General features: G+C 41.3%; 1 protein-coding gene across 1 annotated transcript in view; it reads left to right on the forward strand.

Moving 5' to 3' along the window:
* The window catches only part of Itpr1 (inositol 1,4,5-trisphosphate receptor type 1), a 318,227-nt gene that overhangs the window by 185,239 nt on the left and 111,559 nt on the right, over positions 1 to 21,429 (forward strand). The window contains exons 36-40 of the mRNA XM_020184001.2: positions 2,550 to 2,670; positions 3,929 to 4,113; positions 7,769 to 7,917; positions 8,776 to 8,887; positions 13,962 to 13,994. Of these exons, the coding sequence (XP_020039590.1) occupies positions 2,550 to 2,670; positions 3,929 to 4,113; positions 7,769 to 7,917; positions 8,776 to 8,887; positions 13,962 to 13,994 (600 nt within the window). The remainder of the gene's footprint in view (positions 1 to 2,549; positions 2,671 to 3,928; positions 4,114 to 7,768; positions 7,918 to 8,775; positions 8,888 to 13,961; positions 13,995 to 21,429) is intronic.

Genomic DNA, 21,429 nt, shown 5'->3' on the forward strand with positions numbered 1-21,429 from the left:
GTCTGTAGATAAAGAACCTATGGAGACAGAGGGCTGGCTGTACGTAAGAATATTGGTTTTCTCCTTAAAATCCTTTAACCCCTCCCTTCAGTATTCCTCATTCCTCCCTCCAATCACACGGAGAGAGGAAGAACTTCTTAAACAGGTGCTAGTATAATACAACAGCAAAAAAAAAAAAAAAAAAAACCCATCTGGAAACGTCCCTTTTAACTGGGAGTATGCACCTAGAGTTCATCAGTAGTACAGTGTGGGTGCAGCAGAACTTGTTTATCCACAAGAGAAGGGGGGCTATAGCACTGAGCTCTACCTTCACCATTCACATGGAGCACCTCCTGCAGTTGTGCTCAGCCATGCAGCCTAGCATGGTGATTCTAGTGTATTTACTGTGTCAGAGCCTGGAATCCTTCGGTCTAGGGAATGTTTTGATTATTTTTATTTGAAAATATCACTCTTCTTTTCCTAACTTATGTCTGCATCAATTACTGTGGCAGTCTTAACCACACGCCTATTTGTACAGGCTGCGGGTTGAAAAGTAGATTTGATCTCCAGTGGCCAGAAGGGAGAGATTAACTGTCCTTGTCATGGAAAGAGGTAGACACTGGCTTGGGCTGATGAAGGTCCTACGGTGAATAAATTATCAACAGATAATAGAAGTTAATGGGAATTCTACAAGGGAAGAGCAATTCATGGTCAATATGATACTCATTGTTACATTTATTAGATAGTGCTGTATTCCAGTAATTGTGTAAAAGAGTTCATAAAAGCTTAGCATAGGCTGTGAGGTAGATGGAATTATCTCTATTTTGTAACTGAGTCAAATCAGTTCAGAGGGTTTAATTGCCATGCTCACAGATGGTATGTGATTAACCATGATTCCCACCCTGTGTTGTCTGACTCTAAAACTTGATTATGAAATTTTTAGTAAAGTATATTTGCTTAGGGACTAATGGTAACCTTTTATTTAGTTTAGAAATAACTAAAAGCCAGCAGTTAAGCCAGAGTATCATAATGTAGTTACAGTGCTGCCGTTAAAATGTCTGTTGCTACTTTTTGAGCAGTAAGAGAACAGGAGCTTATTAGATGCCAAGCACAGGAGTTACTGGAAGTACTCCTTGCTATGAACTTTGACACCGAACCTCCAGGAAAAGCTGCTTGGTTGGGCTTGTTTCTCTTGTAATATAAAGTGACAATTGCCATGGCAATGGCCCTCTTCCTATAGATCATGAAACAGTGTTGCAAAACCAGTTTGTCAGAGTACATCAGACAGGAAAATTGGAAAGCTATTAAACATGCATTTTGTGTTATTTTTCACCATAGCCACGACACTTTCCTTCTTATCCTACTTTGCTGTGGACCAGTTTTCACTGCAGCTGATAAACAGGAATTGTCAGAAGTAAATCGTCCACATAAATAAATGTTCTGAGCTTTTAGCAACACCCAAGTTGTCCACATATCTTTAGAATATAAAGTATAATTTTTCAAAAAGGTGGCCTATGGATATCTGCTAAAAGGCACGGCTTATCTCCCTAGCTCCACTCCTCCCCCTCTCCCTCCTTCCCTTCCTCCCTCCCCATTTGTGAGGGAGGAAAATGATGGATTTTGCTTTGGAGGTAGTTTGTTTAAGTTGCCAATGGAATGTTCAAGAGGCAACTGAAATGTGGAATCCAGGGAGGGAGAATAGAATTTTGGAGGGCTTTAGAGTAGGACAGAGTTGGGTTCAAATCCCCATTCCGCCCATTACCAGCTCTGTTAACATGGGTAGAATGCTGGACTTCATTTTATAAAATTGTATAATTTAGTGGCTTTTTTTTCTCTTTTTATTATATTATTGTTGTGCCGGAGGTACATTGTGACATTTACAAAAGTACTTACAACATATCTTAAATTTACCCCCTCCATCATTCTCCTTTATCCCCATTCCCCCCACCATTCTTAGACAATTTCACCCTACATCATTTCCTCATCAGAACCTCTTATCTATCCAACAAGGACTTAATATCAACCTCACAAGTTAGTGTAAGAATTAGAGGTAATGGTTAGGAAACATCTAGCACAATCCCAGCACATAGCAGGTGGAAATGGTAACCTGTAGTTTTTCTTGCTAGACCAGAAGTTACAGGAGGGCAAAGTTAAGCTGTATTAGCATGGTTGTCTCCTATATTGCCCTGTCCTTCGTACCTGGAATTGTGGCTAGCACTTGGCTGCTAATTATTGAGTGAGCAGATGAGACTCAGAAGAGTGATAGAGACCAGGATGAATATCGAGTAGTCGAAATCTTCACCAGGAAAATAAAGTGAGGGACTAGAATGGGACTAGATAATAACTAAATAATTATGGGCAGGATGTAAAAGTAGACAGAATGTGAGACATTCAACATCCAAACCATAGTAGACATGTTCTGGAATCCTGCCCCTTATCATTCACCTTCTTCCACTCTTGCCCCAAGGTCCATTATCTTTCATACAAGGCAGTACCTATTTCTGATCAGGTTTTGCATGTTATACAAAGTCTTCTTTTCACCTGCCTCTCTTGACTTCTTGTGCTTGCAGACTCGCCAACCTGTCTTTGTGCAGCTGCTGCAAGGCGTGTTCAGGGTTTACCACTGCAACTGGTTAATACCGAGTCAAAAAGCCTCTGTGGAGAGCTGTATCCGGGTGCTTTCTGATGTAGGTAAGATATCAAGTCAGTTTGGATGTGATGTGATGAAAACAGATTGCCTACCATTTACGAAGCACTTGCTTTAGCTCTTGTAAGATTACATAGACTGGATATTGCAAAGCCAGATGCAGAACCAAGTTCTTCTTGGTTCCTCAACCTCTTTCTTTGCCAAGACAACTTCTCCCACAGCAAGAACCACTGAATCCCAAAGTAAGATACTTTTTGAAAAATAAGATTCCATGGTTAAATGTTTGGCAGTTCTCGGCAAGTTACAGTACACATGGGAAGTCCCTCACTCAAGACACTAATTTGTCTAATCCAGCAGATGTATTTGACCATAAGGAAACTTTCTTTCCTGTAAAGCACTGGTCAAATCCCAGGGAACACCCTTTCTCAGAAGTGGTGCATGGCTCCATCTCCTGCTGAAATGAGTGGTTCTCTGTTCCCTCCAGGTCTGTTTCTCACAGACTTCTTTGAAAGGAAGTTATAAAAATTACTTCTCCTTTCTCTCCAACCTTTTCTTTCTTGCCTGCCTCTCTCCATCCCTCTTTCCTTTCTCTCCCTCCCTCCCTCCTATGTTGGGGGTTGCACCCAGGATCTTGTGCATGCCAGGCAAGCACTCTACCACTGAGCTATACTCCCAAATCTTTCCAAAATCATTTTACTTGACACAAGAATTGTACATATTTCTGGGATACAGAGTGGTCATTTGATACATGCATACAATCTGTATGGATCACATTGGGGTAATTAGCTTCCTTTGTGGTAGGAACTTCAAACCCCTGTCTTCTAGTTACATTGAAATATATGAAAATTGTTATAACCTATAGTCACCCTGCCATGCTGTAGAACGTTAAAACTGTGAATACTGTCTTGTATTAGGTTCAATTTAAGTGAGAATTTCATAGGTTGTTGTATACAACAACAAACCTGATAATGTTTAGGAAAAACAACTCACTGGCCAAATGAGTTCCCTGTCTTGATGAATACACAACACATCAGCATCCCTAATAAGCCATTCATTGAGGAAACGTTGAGCTGTCACTCTGACTTACCCAAGTTTTATTACCTGAAAGAGCTACTGTCCTCAGAATTCACCTTGAGAAACCCTAAATCTAAGTTGAGTTCCTCTGTTTTCACACTCAGTCCCATGCACCAGGCTGTGATAGGCACAGCAAAATTGGCCTGGTGGGTGACAGGGAGTTAAGGCCATCCCTGGGGCATCTCCCACAAAAGCTGTATGCTCATGAGCCATCTGTCTTCTGTTCAGCCAAGAGCCGGGCCATAGCCATTCCTGTGGACCTGGACAGCCAAGTCAACAACCTCTTTCTGAAGTCACACAACATTGTGCAGAAAACAGCCATGAACTGGAGGCTGTCGGCCCGTAACGCTGCTCGCAGAGACTCTGTTCTGGCGGCTTCCCGAGACTACCGGAACATCATTGAGAGATTGCAGGTAATGCCTGGTGCTCAGAGAAGTGGACTTTAACCTGGACTGAGGGTGGTCCCCACACACCCAGCTGTGCTTCCCAGAGCCAGGGGACATCCACGGTTGGCCACAGGAAAGTGTCAGTGTGGTGAATGAATAGTTGCATATTAGAGTGGACATAGGACTAGGAGTATAAACTACTTAGAAGGACCTAAGTTCCTGACAGAGTCTTGGTCTTTAAAGGTTGTACGTAGCTTGTAGCTTTCTTTGTAAAGAGTGGAGCCTCAATTCTTACTAGGAAGAGATTTAAGTATTGTAAGAGGAGCTTAGAATAAGAGCCTAAAGTTCCACTTTTTCCACACTGGGTTGAATCAGCACATGAACAAGTGTGGCGATTAGAGCTTTATATCAGAATGAGCCAAAAGAAAACAGATTATTTAAGTATAGCTACATTATATTATTATTTTTTTTCTTAGTACCAATGTGAGATCTGTTCTCTCTTGTGGTCTCAAACCAGAACCTGGGTTCAAGTCTTGGCTCTGCTGCTTAACATTAATGTAACCTTGGGAAAGTTACTTAACTTCTGTGATTCAGTCTCCAAGCTTGTGAAACAGACCCTCCATTGTGGGGTCAAGGTGAACATTAAGAGAGTTGATTGATACGATGTTGCAGCTGTCTAGCTCTTAGGAATCAAATTCCAACATTTAGTTCTGCCATGCACACTTGCTCAGGGTCTTTCTTGAGCTTGCAGTCCTATGGTGGCTGTGGTCAGACTCACCTTGACACCTTGACACCTGCTCACTCACATGTTGAGCAGTTGATGTTGGTTTTCAGCTGGGACCATGGTTGGAGCTGTTGATATCTGCATGGAGCCACTCATTGTGGCCTGGGCTTCCTCACATCCTTACAGCTGAGCCCAAGATAAGAGATGAGTGAAAGCTGTATTGTCTTTATCACCTAACTTCTGAAGTCACATAGCATCCGTTCTGCTGTAGTCTTTTGGCCAAGCCAGGCTCAGAGGTTCACTCAGATCACCGTTCAGTGGGAGAGATGTAAGAAGAATGTGTAAGCTAGGATATATTGTGGTGGCTAACAATGGGAAATACAACCCATGAAGTACGTAGAACAGTGTCTGCCAGACAGAGAGCACTCAATTAAGGGCGATTATAATTGTTATTATTATGTCTATTGCTAATGCCACGACTATTATATAATATTATTATAATAGTAATATAATATAATATATTAGTAATATATTATATAGTAATATAATATAATATATTATTATAATGCCACCTAACAATTACTATTATTAGGTGAAGTAACTGAGTCTGTGTGCAACTGTATAACTTACATGAAGACAAATGAGTTCACTGGGTCATTTATCAGCCCATGCTAGGCACTGAACTGTACATGGTGAGAAAAGCCAGAAGTGATCTTCTCTTTCCTATAGTTGTCTCACGTTTTGGCAGGGAGACAGGGATTAATGCACAATTCACACAAGTCAGATGCTGCAGAAAAGTGGGAAGTGCTTGGAAGATGCTGATGAGGGATGAGGGGGCCAAGAAAGACTTTGCTGAGGAAGTAATATTTGAGTCAGGGTCAGAAAACTGTAGGATTTGGGGCTAGAGGTGTGGCTCAAGTGGTAGAGGGCTTGCCTAGGAAGCATGAAGCTCTGAGTTGAAACCCCAGTACTACCAAAACAAAACAAAAAACAGGATTTCAAAAACTAAAGGGCTGAAAATAGCATTGTGAAGCCCATTGTACAGAAAAAATATGATGCATTCAAAGGAAAGGGAGCTCAGTGGCTGGAGCCCTTGGGGCTAGGGAGATTAGTGAGGCTTCATGGGTCAAGTTAAGAATTGCAGACTTTACTGTGATAGAACAAACTCTTAAGAAAATATAACTTAACTCCTAACAGAAAGCTTCCTGACCCCACTGTGCTTTTAGACATAACTGTGAGCACACAGAATTTTCTTGCTGCCCAAACTACATATGTTGTCTGTGGTCAAACACACCAATGTCTTGTGCTCTTCTTAGATTTATTATGTATATTCTTAAGAAATGAAATAGAATACTTCAGTAGGTAATAGTGTTATAAAGACTTGATCGGTGGCTTACAGGATCCTTGTTCTGTAATTATTCATTGTGTGAGTCCCTGTCCTTATGAGATTACCTTGTACAGCAAAAGTTGTCATACAAAGGCATAGTCACTTGAAAACTGAGCGCTTACATGGTGACTCCCCACGTACACACCCGCTCATCACATCAGCATCTTCCCTATCCATCGCTTTGCTGTCTCTGTTGGTCTCTCCCTGGTTGCTGAGTTTCAGACACTTGACCAAACAATGCAAATAAATTACAATGTAAAGTTGAGATGTGGCAAAAGATGCAAGAAATCATGAAATACATGCATGTGATACAGAATTCCTTCCACCCTGTTCAAATGCTGTAGGCAAACAAAGATTTGCCATAGTTAGGACCAGTCACTGGTGAAGAGAGAAGGAAGGGAGAAAGAAGAAAAAGAACAATTTTCCCAAAGAGGAAACTGATTAAAACTCTCAGAGAATTTTGTGACAATGACCCTCATTTTGACTTCCATAAAGATCATATGAATTAAGGAATGTTACAGTCTATTTTCTTCCTTATTGGGAACCCCTCCAAAGAAATTATTCTTTATGTATCCTAAATATTATTGAGCTATTACAATTATCCAAATTTTATTAAACATAAGACAAAATTATGTTCATGTGGTTTAATTTTAGTTTCTGGATAAAAGAAACTAAATCCTTTCCCAATGGAGTCTACAATTGAGGCGAATCTTAGGTGGCTTTTCCCATGCAAATCTCCTTGGTTAGCCAAGCCCTCCTGTATTATCCAGTGTGCTGTTTTGCCCCCTTCTTAGCATGCTGCTAGTTAAGTCCTGAGTCAGCAAGCCCTAGAGCAGGTTTTAGCATCTTTTGAAGATAATTTCTCATCTGTTTTCTATCATTTGCCTGTAAATGGTGTTTGTTGTGTTGGTTTTGCTGCTCTTTCAACTTCTCTCTGTTTTCCTTTCCTGCAGCTATATGTTTTGCATTTGAAGACCATCATGCTATCAGGGTACATGTATTTAGCATGTTGATACAGCATGTTCATTCATTTGTGTTCTCATGTTTATATGACTTTATTATGTAAATAATTCATGCTCATTGAAAGTAATCAGACAATACTGGCAAATATCACTATATAAAAGATTAGAATCGCCTATAATTGCACTACCCAGAGAAAACCAGTTGTAGTGATGTCTTAATAGTGTACGTGTCTTTTAGTGCCATAAAATCCATATTGTTGTTTGACCATTTTTAAGCTCATCTTGTAGGCACCTTTCCATGTTGTTAAAAACATTTTTGTATCATATTTTAAAATACATGGAATGATCCCTTGAGTAGCATAAAACTGTGCCAGAAGAAGGGGAGGTGGGGGTGTTGAATTGTGTGTACTTTGTTTTCTGCATTAGGAGGCAATGCTTCAGGTAACCATTGGGCACCGTCTAGTAATTTGAGCTTAAAATCGGACAGCACTAAATTTACTCTAACACAGCCTTGCCTATGCATCGCATTTCAGGGCAGAAATCAATGCTTGACCCTGCTGTAGTCAGCGTCAAACCGGCACTGTTGACTAAGGCATGCTTCCATTCTAGGACATTGTCTCTGCACTGGAGGACCGTCTCAGGCCCCTGGTCCAGGCGGAGTTGTCTGTGCTCGTGGACGTCCTGCACAGACCCGAGCTGCTTTTCCCTGAGAACACAGATGCCAGAAGGAAATGTGAAAGTGGTGGTTTCATTTGCAAGTAAGTGAACTCTCTCTGGGGTGGTCAGTGGGCAGAACCCTGACAACCAGACAAAGCCTTTGTTCCTGGAGAAGACTTGTCCTGATTTTTAACTTTGATGACTGCAAGGTCATGTGCTAGAGTCCTGTTCCGACCTTCCCAGAGTAAAGTGTGTCTATCAAATCCTACTTACTGACACCTTTTCTTTTTGGTGAGAATTTTTCATTGTAATTTCATATCTGTTCAGGTGTTTTGTTTGTCATTCAGCAAATCTTGACAGCACTCAACCATGTGCTGTGGTACAGACATAAAAATATCAGGATCCCGGTCTTTCCCTTACATTATTTTAGGTTCTTAATTTATGCCATAGGGCATAATCTAAAAGCAACCAGTAGTTTCATGAGTAGATATCCCCATTTGACTTTCATCCTAAGGTTGTTTGTCTAGCTTGGGGGTGGGGTTTGCCTAGATGTTTTTTATGTTTCTGGATCCCTCTCAAAACAAGGGGACAGTATGTGTTTGCTCAGTCATCGTCCTCACAAGATTTCTTTTAAACACACTCTTGGCATATTTTAGCAGTAATCCTGAGGGTATAAACAGCCATATTTTATGAGTGGATCTCTGTCTGCTTTCTCCCCTCTTTAATGTGGCTGGCTCCAGCCCAGCGAGCCTGTTGGCTGTTCCTTACCAGCAGGTGTCACTGTTGCAACACAGTTTGTGACTGCCTCTCACTGTACTGAATGCCCTGGAGTGTGTTCAACCTGAGAGTCCTTAATACATATTTGTCCTTTAACTGACTAGTTACAGTAAGTTGCTTGTGGAGGGCTTTTAATTGAAAGATAGTTTCAGGAATGTAACCTGTGTTTTTCTCTCATTCAGGTTAATAAAGCATACTAAACAACTGCTAGAGGAAAATGAAGAGAAACTTTGCATTAAAGTCTTACAGACCCTCAGGGAAATGATGACCAAAGATAGAGGCTACGGAGAAAAGGTAACTGCATTTTACTTTCACAGTGAAACCATGCTTTACTATTAAACTGAAGGGTAAGGGTGTTTGGAGATCAGGCATTATTGGCTGAGAGTTTAACTTTTTTAAAGCTATTTATGCTGTCCCTAACAGCAGCTAAATCATTTGTCTCTTTAAAAGTCAGATATGCTTAGTCATTTATTAAAGTCTGCTGGCCAAGTAATCTAAACATCAGAGAAGCAACAATAAGATTTTTCTTATTTAAATTCTTAGTGAGATGTTAATGCTTCTTGTGTATCAGAGTCTGGATTCCTGAATTTTGGTTTTCAGCTAAGCAGATCTGTGGGTTTACTTGCTTCTTTCTGGTGAGATGTTGCACAATCTTACCAGTGCATCAAGAAACTCCCTCCACCTCTAACTGGAAGTAAGGCAGACAAACACATCAACGTTGATTGACATTGCGAAGTGACGGTCTCCAAGATTTGACATTTCTTAGTATATGCAGTGAGCAAGGATGTATACAGCCCATTCCTCATGGCTCCCATGTGGGGCAAGGAATCATGGGTATGAGTTTCAATTTTAACAGTTTTCATTTGAAAATGAATAATGTTCGTTATAATGTTCGCTAATTGTCCTGCTGTCCACTTTTAGCCACAGTTTCTGATCTCAGGGACCTATCAAAATACTTAGTAACTCATTTCTCAGTTCTGGGAAGCAGTCTTGATAATTAAATCACAGCCATTGTTCCCAGGATGGCGTCACCCAGGTCATGAGTATAAAAGTCTGCAGCCACCTCGCTTTCTAACATATATAACTCTCATTAATTAGAGCAACTTAACAAGTGAGAGTCCTTGGAGGCAAAAATGGAACAGAAAGGTATCCAACCCTTCTTGCACTACACATTCCTCCACTGTCCCCAAATCACAAGGCTTTTCAATGTCACTCTAAATATTTAATTATATAAATGGTGCATGTATGTTCACTCATTAGAAAATAGGTTTCTATAACTCAGTGGGAATTTTGTAGAGGCAGAGATTTTTATAAGTATAAATATTTGAAGTGAAGAGCCTTAGTACAGGTGAAAATGGTGGGATGGTCTGATCATACAGGCATGCGCATAGACACATGGGTAGGCATTGCTCTGAAGAAAAGGAAAAGGACAAAAAGGTGGTGATGGCAGCCCTGGGGATAGGAGCAGGGTTAGAGGAAAGTAGTTGAAAAGGAGAGAAAGATTGAGGGCAGATAGATGGAGATCCTATGAAAGAGGAAATTAGCAGGGTTTAAAAGAGGTGCTTGGGTGCTGGGCATGTGGCTCAAGCAGTAGAGTGCCTGCTTTGCAAGCACAATGCCCTGAGTTCAAATGTCAGTCCCACCTAAAAAATTAAAATAAAGTAAAATAAGATATTCTTGGGCCTTTGCTCAAATCCCTATTGAGGTGGTGAAGAAATTAGTCACACCCATGCAGAGAGGCTGAGGCTGGGAAGAAAGCTGACCTTTTATTTCAGACTAGTTGGGCTGCTATTCCCCTTCATGAAAATAAAAATACTGTATGCAAGGAGGGGAAATGCCGTGAAACCAAGGAAGACTTTCTAGAAACCCATGTTTAGTCTACAGTCCCTAGACTTGTAGCTTCAGCTACATGCTTCTAGCTTCTGGCCCCATGTTTTCACTCTCAGAAATGCTTCTTAGTCATTTGCATCAACAGAACTTGGTTAAAGTGGATGGAAAATCTTTCTTTCTCTCCCAACCTGGTAGTTGGTATTAGCTTTGTTTCATTAAAGATTTGGAAGATATTTTTGATAGTTTATTGTCACACTAAAGAAGCATTAACACACAGGATGGGCCAACTTTTTCAAGGGTGGAAGAAACTCAGAGCCAAAGAACTAAACTTTCTCAAGGAAACCAGTTGGCTTTAGTTGATAAATTAAATGAGATGTTCCTTGGCACGGGTGCTGGGGAAATCAGGTGAGTGTTGTGACTGTTCCCCTCCTCCCATCTCAGTTTTCCTGTCAGTTGCCACTTACAAGGAATTTGCCCATGACTAATGCCTTCCTGGGGATGTCCAGGGCTGTTCTGCCCCTGCTCTCTGTCGAGTCTTCTCAACCATAGAATTGGATCTGGAAGAGGCCTCTGACATCAACTTACTGGGCCTCCCCCTGCACAGGAGGGGGCCGGGCTGAGAGCTGAAATGACTGCCCAAGGAGTCATGGAGACTTGACAGTGGGGTCAAGAATGGATCCCACGTTTCCCACATCTCACTGCAGGATGCTTTCCAGCCTCCCCCCACGGGGTGTCCAGGAAATGTGGGTCATGTTTTTCTTGTCTTTTTTTTTTCCTAAGCCACCATCCTTATAGGTGATGAGGCTTAGGTGCTTTTCCCCATCTGTACTGTTTCATTTGACTTTAGGACTTAGTGAAGGTCACAGATAGAAAAAGAAAAGAAAAGAAAGTTTAAATCATACTTTATTCTGTCCAGAAACATTGGTGTGCTTATATGGATCTACTTGACCTAAAACGACAGCACTGAGAACTGTCACCTGTACCACCAAATAATCTAAAACATAACAAAATTATTGTAAGACTGACTTACACTTACACCCACTGGTTTTCCAGAGTATACCTTTACTAATGATGATAACATTTATCAACTCTTTTTATGTGCCAGCTACTACACTAAGCACATCTCCTACCTTATCTCAGATCAGCCTCGGAGAGAGATACCATTATTATTAATAGTTATTTTTATACATAAGGGAGAAGACATAGGCTCAGAGAGGTTGGAAACTTGCCTGGGATCACAGAGCTAATACCAAGGGAGCCAGGAACTTAAACTCTGACAGACAACCCAGCTCCAGAGATGTAGCTATTTTCCTCTGTATCGTAAGGAAACAGATTGACAATGCTTCAGTGTTTCACAATCCACCTACACTTTTAGCATCTGAGTTTTCATTATGTTACACAATTATGTAAATGTCAGGGGGTAGTGGCCCAAAGAGCCATAAATGTGGCAGGACTTAAATATCTAGGTTTTAGCCCAGTTTGGCTTTCTCACCCAACTGAAAACAGTCTCCAGCTGATAGCAAGTAACTTTGCAAATGGTGATTGTATTGGGGCCATCTAAAACCTGTGACTTTCATTAGATCCCAGATGAGGAGTCAGATTAGTACATAGTGAGTGGTTCGAAGTCTTGGCCACTGCCCCTGAGCAGTAACTCTCCAGAAACTGTCACAGATGGTGATGAAAGGTAGGGGGCTGGTTGAAGATCATCACAAGATTTGAATCATGATTGCTATGTTAGTTTGCTTTTTCTGTTACTATAAAGAAATGCCTGAGGTAGTTTGTTTTATAGAGAAAAGAGGTTTATTTAGCTCTCAGTTTTAGAGGCCTAGTGGCCTCTAAAAGCCTAGTGGTGAATGGCACCATTTCCAGGTGACAGGAAATTGGAGAGGAACTCAGGGTTGGGCTTGCCCTTAGAAACACCCTGCTCTCATATGAACTTAAAGAGTCCCAAGGAACTACCTAAATTCCTTCTAAGAAGGGGCACTTCTAAGAGTTCCTCCAGTGACCTAAGGGCTCCCACTGGGTTCCATACCTCAACATCACACCACTGAGCTCCAACCCCCTGACACATGAGCCGTGGAGGACACACTCAAACCATGTCCATATTATACCAGCTACTTAGGAATAAAATTTCATCTTGAACAATTAGGACTTCAAAATACAAAGAAGCAGCAGTGCATCTTCTTCTCAGAGTGGTAAAAATAAATTACGAATGTTTAAAATTGTCTCCAAAACAATGGTGAGATATGTTTTCGTACGATGCTTCTTGTGTCTTTCTATCTTGTGTATTCAAAAGAACTAAACTTTAAAATTACATCAGGACTTTATAAATACTTTGTATGTGAAATACCCACTAAACCTTGCTTTTAACTTACAGATTAAAATGTGTTCATATTTTTAAAAAATTGCAACAGCTAACCCATCTCTAAAATGTAATCCGAATCTTCCTATAACTAATAGAAAATCTTCAAGACCTCTAGGCCCTGTCTGAAAAGGGAGTATAGTTTATGTATGGCTACTCTGTAGTTTACTGTAAGTTTTTATGAAGCTGTTTTTGGTTTAAGTTGGTAGTCAAAAAGCTTTGGAAAGAAATTCAGAGGCCAGGAATTAATGTAAAAGGATACCTCAGAATTTATTTAAAATTCTATTTTCCCTTCTGAATAGTAGTAGCTGTTTCAGTCCTAGAGAGTACATGACCTCAGGGAATTCAGGGTTTCATTTCATACAAATTCTCAGTCCTCTGTTAATCACCAAAGCTTCTTTGTTCTAGGTGAATAATTAGCATTTCTTACTACTAATGTTTCTGACAGTCACTTCAATTTGCAGATGTTCTAAATACTAAAGGAAGCGTAATAAAAATCACTTGAGGATCATCCATCTTTCCTTAAATAAGTATAATTGTGATCATTCTCTTGTGCTTTTTTTTATTTCCCTTGGATTTGGTGCTAATAAATCCTGTGTTACTAACGTCACTTGAATCGGCACTTATCATTCTGAAGGGAAATGCTATCTCCATCAGCCATCGCCAGCATAGCAGGCTTGGGAAATGTTGATGGTATCACCTGCTGAGGTCTAGCCTGGTCCTGATTGAGCTCATCTGTGATTTGGGCTGTGTACCCTCAGTGAAATCTGCAAAATGAGTTCAGAGAAGCAATTTTCTTTGAGTTAATCCTACCATAGTGTTTCATTATGCTCTTCCCTACCCGCTTGTGAAAAACATTGCTGGGAAGATTGACCTTTGTTTCCTCCTGATTCAAGGCCTCATGTTTATAAGTGAGTATGAAGCTCTCTGAATACTTGGCTAAGGAACTTGGAAGACTGATGCCTGGCATGTGAATAAAATTTGTTCCAGAGCAAATGTCACTCTGAACTGTGGCAGTGTCCACAATATCCAGCCCCTTTAAAATGGTCAATGTCTAACAGTGCTTTAAGGTGAAACAGTCATTCTTAAGGATACATTTGCAAAGTTTCTAACAGTTGTTGGCTTCTGTTTCCTTTCCTAACGTATTTCTCTTTCTCCCCTTTTTTTCTTTTCCAGCAAATTTCCATTGATGAATTGGATAATGCTGAGGTTCTAATTTTGTTCATTTTTTTTTGTTGTTTTTTAACGTCCCACACTGGTGTTTTCATGACACTTCCAATTAACCCTGTGCTCTGTCCTTTGGTCTCTGCCACATCTGGTATCTGGCTTTGTGTAGTGTGCCTTCCGGGAGTGAGTGGAGTCTGTCCTCTGTGTTAGCATTTCCCATGAGTATGTTTGCCGTTCGTCCTTGGAGATCCCATCAGAGTCTAGATAAAGATTTTCTAAACTGCCCTAAGATTTCAGTCATTCCCTATCTAGAATCTCAACTAAGTCTGTGCTTGATGCTGGCTGTGACCTTATCTTTGAAGCTCACTTTTGATGTTAACCTAAAGAGCTTTTCTATCTGTTGTGTAAACCATCTGACCCAAAGAGAGATGATTGCATTGGCGTGGTTAGAAAGCAGGAAAACAAAAACAGAGCAAAAAAAAAAAAAAAAACAAACCCAAGCCACTACTCTCTTGGTCTACGCATTGAAAAACATTGAGTGTGAGGGCTCATACAAATATTTTCAAAAGGCCATGTGAATTTGAAAGTACTGTTGGAGGTCCACTCCTGGGATTAGGAATATACTGGTTCTATGACTTCTAGAAAAGTGAGTGGTCATTTTGTTTGAGATTTGGAGGCCTTTTACATATTTTCTGTTTTGTGCATTTTTAACATTCTTTCATGTATTTTTAGACTTGGATATGTAGTTGGTAAATGGTACCAGGGAAAATTAAATAGAAAATTAATGTATGTAGTTGAGAGTGTTTAATTGGCTGGCAAACTGAGCACGCTGGGATAGAATTTTACTTGATTTTTTAGAATCCTTTTTCTGGTCTACTTTAGAGATCTGCTCCTCCTCTTGGTAGACCAATCAATGCCTTGTTTTGGATGGGATAGAGTATGTCACCTACTATTATGTCTACTTTAATACACCATAATTTAAGAGGTATTACCAAATGTTTCAGATCTACCTAAAGAGGGTTTGAATCATGGGCTTAAAACTGAAAACATGACTGAAGGTGTGACTGAGGTGGTAGAGCACCTGCTTTGCAAGCATGAAGCCCTGAGTTCAAACCTCAGTCCCACCAAAACAAACAAATAAACAAACTGAAAGCAACACAAGTGGTTATGAATTTGGTTCAGTCACTTCAAGACAAGAATGGAGCTCAGAAAAGGTAAATGACTGGTTGTAACCCACATAGCAAAAGAGTGGCCTAACTAGTGCTAGCAAATGACTGTCCACTCCTTACAGTTCTACACAGTGAGTTCCATAACCACAGAGTTGTCCTTATGTTAATCAGACATGAACAAGCAAGGAGGCCTTCTGGGATGAATAGCATGGGATAGGGTGGGGGGACGACAAAAGGGAGCACAGCAGCTTAATTAGTTGATTTAACTACAGTGACTTTTGCTACTTCCTATTTAGCTTTTACACTTCTGAGTTATGTGTATGCCAAAAAATATTCTGTGCTGAATTTGTATCTTGGCACCCTTCAATATCCTTGTTTCTACCTAGAGTTATAAACGCCTCACTCATTTAAATTTTTTCCCCTGAATTAGTGAGGCTGAGTTTCTATTTGCTTAAGTACAAATTAAGTCAGGGAAGGAAAACCTTTCCTAATCGGAGTCTGCAGTGTTATTAATACACTGTTTTGTACCATAGTAATCAGTTGATGTGTCTGCTTGCTCAAGATCCAACTTGGTTCTCCTGGCTGGGAGTTTATTGCTTGCTTATGGAAAGATTCCACAGTTGGAGCAGGTGTGTTTATAATTATACTCTAGGAAATAGAATACTGTCTGTTTATAAAAGAGGAATGTTCTGGCAGGCACTTGGATTCTTTGAAAATTCCCTGAGGAAGCAACTGTGGATCCCCTCTGCTTTGTTACCCCTGGCAACCGTCAGAACCCTGGGACACCAACACCCTGTCCCCAGTCCCTCAAGCTGTTGGCTCTGTCCGGCTGTGCAGAGATGACTGATGGGCCTTTACCATCAGTACTGTTCTGGAAACTACCACAGCTCCTGTGGTTTCCCCCCCACCAAGCCTTCAGTCAGTGTGCGCTGGTGGAAGCCTGCAACCCACAGCTGCAGTTCTGCAGAGGTTTAATGAGAGCTCATGCTGACTGGGGATCTGGGGTGGGGGAGGCCTCACACCAAAGCTGCAGGCCCTCGTTTCAAATCCTAAATGCGGTGGGGAAATGGTCCTGAGACAGCGTAAAGCATGACTGGTACCACATGACCCGTGATTGACAAAGGGCCACTGCTCCTTGATGATAAAGGCCAGCTGAGCATGTCAGGAGAGGTGTGCAGGGAACTGCCTGGAAGAAGGCTTAGCATATCCTGTATCCCCGTCAGGGCTCTGAGCAAATGGTGAAGTGAGGGCAGAGGCACTGACTCCCTGCAAGAAACGTACATGGTATGGGCCCTTTCCAGCTGTCTCCTAGAATAAAATTTCACGTGACACAGGAAGTGGAGGGTGCTTTTTTGTTTTGTTTTGTTTCTTGGCAAGTAAAGAGGCAGAATCACTACCCTTACTCCCCTCCCCTAATTTGATCTTTTCCACTGCAGGTGTGAGGGACAGATTGGGGGAGGGCAGGGAAAGGAAGCTGCTGGCATTCATGTCCCTTTAGCTCCTTCTTCAGTTTAAAGCTTGATCGGTTGTTACATGTGTGTACACTGGGGTAGCCATCCCTCAAGTCAAGATATAATAAAATATTTTCATCACCCCAGAAAGACCCTTTCTTGCCTTTAAACAGACACCAGCTGATGTAAAGACGTTCATTTCTATGACTAATTTTTGGGTGCTCATATGTTCAAGTCATAGTGTGGGGGATTGGATACCCCAAATATACAGTGTCTGCCATGCTGGAATGTGTAGTTTTCTTGGGACAAATAGTAATACAAATGAAAATGACAGCTGTCCATTGTGAGAAATCTAGGAAGAACAGATGGAGTCATAAGAACATATGTCATCTGGGGACTCCTACCTAAGCCAGGTGAGGTAATAGCTTTGGAGGTCAGGCAAGAATAAGTGAGTAGCTGTGAGACAATCATGTGAGTCGCTTTTCTAAACCGTGACGCGCCATGCTGTTCAAAGAGATGATTGTGCTTAGGCCTGAGGCACAGGTGGTGAGAAGCACAGTGGTTCTTCCAGACTCCATTTCCATGTCCTTGGAAAGGGCTGCTGTGTTTAGGAGGTGCATGCTGGAGCTCAGTGGATATATTTATTTCCATGCATTTGACGTGGGAGCACCATTGGATTGCTGTCATTCACAGCCTCTAGTGATAGCTAGCAAGTTTGCCTTCCTGCACTGCAGCAAAAAACGAAACAAAACAAAACAAAACAGACAGACATTCCTAGTTATCTATGCTGGCTGCAGCCTGCTCTTACTGGATCTTCAACTTGTCCTACCTCCAGTTTCTTCTTCAAATAAGAGATGCCTCTGACAGGCAACTTGGTAAAATGGGGGTGTTGGAGGGGAGTGGAGGGGGAAAGAGTGAGAGAGAATCAGAAGAATTGTTAAATTTCACCTTCAGGGGGCGTTCTCATGACGTCCAACCCCGGTGGAGGTGTCCTACTTTTTTGCATTGCTGTGAACTGCTGAGTTGGGCACCTGCCAACATTCAGGCGGCAGTTACATAAGAGCTGCTTTTTTTCCTGGAATTTAGGCTCACTGCTGATGTGTGACCTTCAGCTGTAATTGCCAATAAGTGCAGCAGGGCTGTTTACTGTTAGACACTGGCAACCACAGAGCAAGCTCAACTCTGAGCAGACAGAAGCTACTGCAGAGTCTGGGGAGGGCTTTTTCTGTTTTGTTTTGTTTTTTTTTTTTTTTAAATACTGAGATTATTCCATCACAACTGAAGTTGCATAATTTAGTCAAATTAGATTGCATTTTTAAACCACACTATTGATGAACCTGTTCTATAAAATATAGTTGGAACAAAATAATTTTTATTGATCTTTGTGTCTAAAAACAAAAATGGTGAAAAGAGAATTGTGTTTGCAGATGTCAGAGTTTGAAATTGTTCTTCTAAATTCTAGATAACTTCTATTTTGGTTCAATTTTCTTTAAAGCTTTCTGCTCTCTTTGTTGAAGGACAGGGTCAGGCCCACAAGCCTACTTGCAAGCTCATTCCCTGTTGTTTTTGTTTCCTTCCTCTGAGGTTGTGAGGGGGTAAAAAGAAGCTGAGGGCTGGAAAAGAAACCCAAGGAGGTAGAAATTGTAAATTCTCTCTTGACATGCTGACATTCAGGTCTATCATCCACCTTACAGGAAGAGTAAAGCCCAGGGGTTCTTGTTTGTAGGCTGTGCTCTGTGCTGGCCTGCAGTAGTCTCACCTGCAGTCGATGGGTGGAGAGCTGGACAGGTATGGGAGGACAGTGTATTTAAACATGAGAAATAGTAACCCTAACAAGGTCTGTGGGCTTACTTTCATTTAAGAATTACAAAGTATAATTTCCTCCTATGACAGCAGAAGCGCATCCCTTGGTAAAACGTTAGGTATGTTATATGTTGAAAGCAAGTATGTGAGCATCTTACGTACACGTAACTGGTTACTCAGGTGCCATAGTTAGGATGCCCTGGATATTGTCCTCATTCAGGAAGGACACTTAGGACTCAGTGACTTGAGATGTTGTTTGAATTGCTACTTTGAAGGTAGAATCTTTTTTTTTTCTTTTTTTTCTTCTTCGGGTTTTAGACAGGATCTTGCTGTTTAGTCCAGGCTAGCTGGAACTAGCAATCCTCAGCCTGCTGATACTGGAATTATAAATATGTGTCCCAATGCCCAGCTCCTCTTTTTTTTCTAGTGAGTTAGATTTTGCAGGACTTACCTGAAAATATTGGGAAGATTTAAGATCAAAGACTAAATATGAAGAGACAATTGGGGATAACACTTGGCTTTCAAGTTCAGAACTAGAAACATCAGATCACTGTTTACACCTGCTGGTTTGGGAGACTTTGCCTGAGTGTAGTAATTGATCCTGGCACAAGGAGGAAGAATACAGGACTGGTGACATTCAGACATGCCTGCGTTCTCAAAACATTCTTCCTTTCAATGTTCGTTGAAATCTTCATCTTTCATGTAAAAAAAAAAAATCTTTGATAGTAGTAAGACTGTTTCAAGAAAATTCATTTATTAAATATTACTCTTCACTCTTGGTATTGTGCATTGTATTTATATAGCTGCTGTCTTCTTTGAACATGCATATCTTAATAATATGCTTGTATTTACCAAAATTGCAGCTTATTGCCATGAAAATCACGCTATCCTCAAGGAACTGTGATTGCAATCCTTAGGGGAGGAGGTGCTGGTATAGGCTGGTGCTTGTTTTACCAAATTGTGTACTAGGTTTGGTCTGGTCTTTCCCATGCTTGGAAGCATTTTTTAATGGAAGAGGTTGAATTATTTAGGGAACTTGCCTGTTAGATTTTATGAAATGAAATTCACTGAAAACATACCAAGTGTTACTTGATATTTTAGCTGGAAGGCATTCTGAAAGAATACCTGCTCTAGTCTCCTTGAATAGGTGAGAAGATGGAAGCCTGAAGAGGTTCAATGATGGTCACAGAATCTCACAGAGAGCTAAGGCCAAACCCTGGATGAGCCCTGGTCACGTGACACCATTAGTGCTCTTGACTTTTTCATTCACTACCACAAATAGAAAGCAGTAAAAGTTGTCCTTATAATTAGATAGTGATTCCAAAGGCTGCAAAGCATCCTCTGCTATCCCAAACAGCTTTATGAGATTTTCAAAGAGAAAAAAAAATAGGTAGCTAATTAGTTTAAATTTAATTTTTGTCTTAAAAATCAAACTGATTTTAAAGCAAGCACAACAGTCATTTAGGGAGGAAATCGACTGTGAGAACAATTGTACACTGCCTATGGCCACTGTAAAACAATTCAAGATGCTTTAGTAGAGAACTAAAATGAACAAAAAGACACACCAGTTCTACTTCCTTCTTTATTTCTTTTGGCTTTGGTTTTGATTGACAAAGGAAGAAGAGAGTCACTACGTGAGTTCTGCAGGAAATCCCTGCCTGTAATCCTTTCGTTCCAGTCATATAGGATAAACCTAAAGGATATTCTAGTGGGAGTATGGCCAATGCAAATGGAAGATCATCTTCTGTCTATCTGTGGCTGCTCTAAAATGTATGGACAGTTGTTTCGCTTCTGATTTTTATGTGTCCTTTTTGTACTGAGAGAAGAAAGCAAAAATGTTATAAATTTTAAAGTAAAATTTTAGCCTAAAGCGTATGGAATGTAAGGGCAAAGTTAAAAGTGCATTATTGGCTCATTTACTATTTTTATGATTTTAAAAATACATACACCTGCGCTCTGTTTCTATTTTTTTGCCACAATGTAGTACTTTCTACCATTCTGCACCTCCCTATGTGTACCTGGAGGCTGGGTGCTTCACAGGGAAATTTTCTCCCTGGGAGTAGTGGTGTCAGACTCCCGAATGAAAGATCTTCTGTCCAGGACTGAGTGAGTAGGCAACCCTCCATTTTTGCCTCACTGTCTCTGGCGAAGCAGTATAATCCCATCCCTTTCATTTTACCCAGTGGGAAATTTTTGAAAAGAAATTTTTAGTTTGCATGATAGCAGCCTTGTACTGGAATCAAAACTACCAAAGCCTTGAACTGGCTTGAGACACCCCAGACCTACAGCTTCAGTTTTCCCATGTGTTCAGCACCCGCTCTGTCCTGCCACTCACAGCCACCTTCTGGCCTCAGAAAGGGTGTGCCGTGTTGCTAGAGCAGTCCCAGAGGCCAAGGTCACACAGTTACAGCGTGAGCCTTGGCTTCATTCCTTGGCCCCCAACTGCACCTTGCACCAGTTAGGCATGCCACCGGTGCGTGGTTTAGATCCAGGGCAGCCTGTGCAAGGTTTGACATCAGTTCCCTGCTTCAAGCACGTGTCCTTTGGACAGATTCGTGGCACTGTCTTCTCATGGAGTATTGGACTTTTCTCTAACCCCACCTTTTAGCCACCACACACCCTCAGGTTCAGTCACATGCCCTTGGGCTATGGCTTCTTATCTCTCCTCTGTTAGAAATTTTGAAAGAAAGGGGGAAGGGGTAGAAGGGGATGTCTATATGGTATGGAAAGAAGGAGGTCAGGGAACTCAGTCTATGAAGCTCCTCCCCATCCCAGGAAAACTTAAGGATGGGATGGGCCTCTACAAAGTGCCCTGAATGCAGGCACCTCCCTTCCTTTTCCCAGGGATGCTGGAGGAGGAACCTTCATCTCCTAAGCTTGAGCCAGGGCTTTCTGCTGCAGGACAGAGTGTGGAAAAGCAAAGACACAGGAGAAAGTATAAACCCACAGGAGACATTTTCCCAGTGGAGTGGCAATGCAGAAGTTTTCCCCGACTTGGCTCTGCTGCCATCTCACCCCCTGGTGCCATTGATGAGCCTCTGGTACCCACAGCAT

This window comes from Castor canadensis, chromosome 10 (genome assembly GCF_047511655.1).
Source record: "Castor canadensis chromosome 10, mCasCan1.hap1v2, whole genome shotgun sequence".
Lineage (NCBI taxonomy): Eukaryota > Metazoa > Chordata > Mammalia > Rodentia > Castoridae > Castor > Castor canadensis.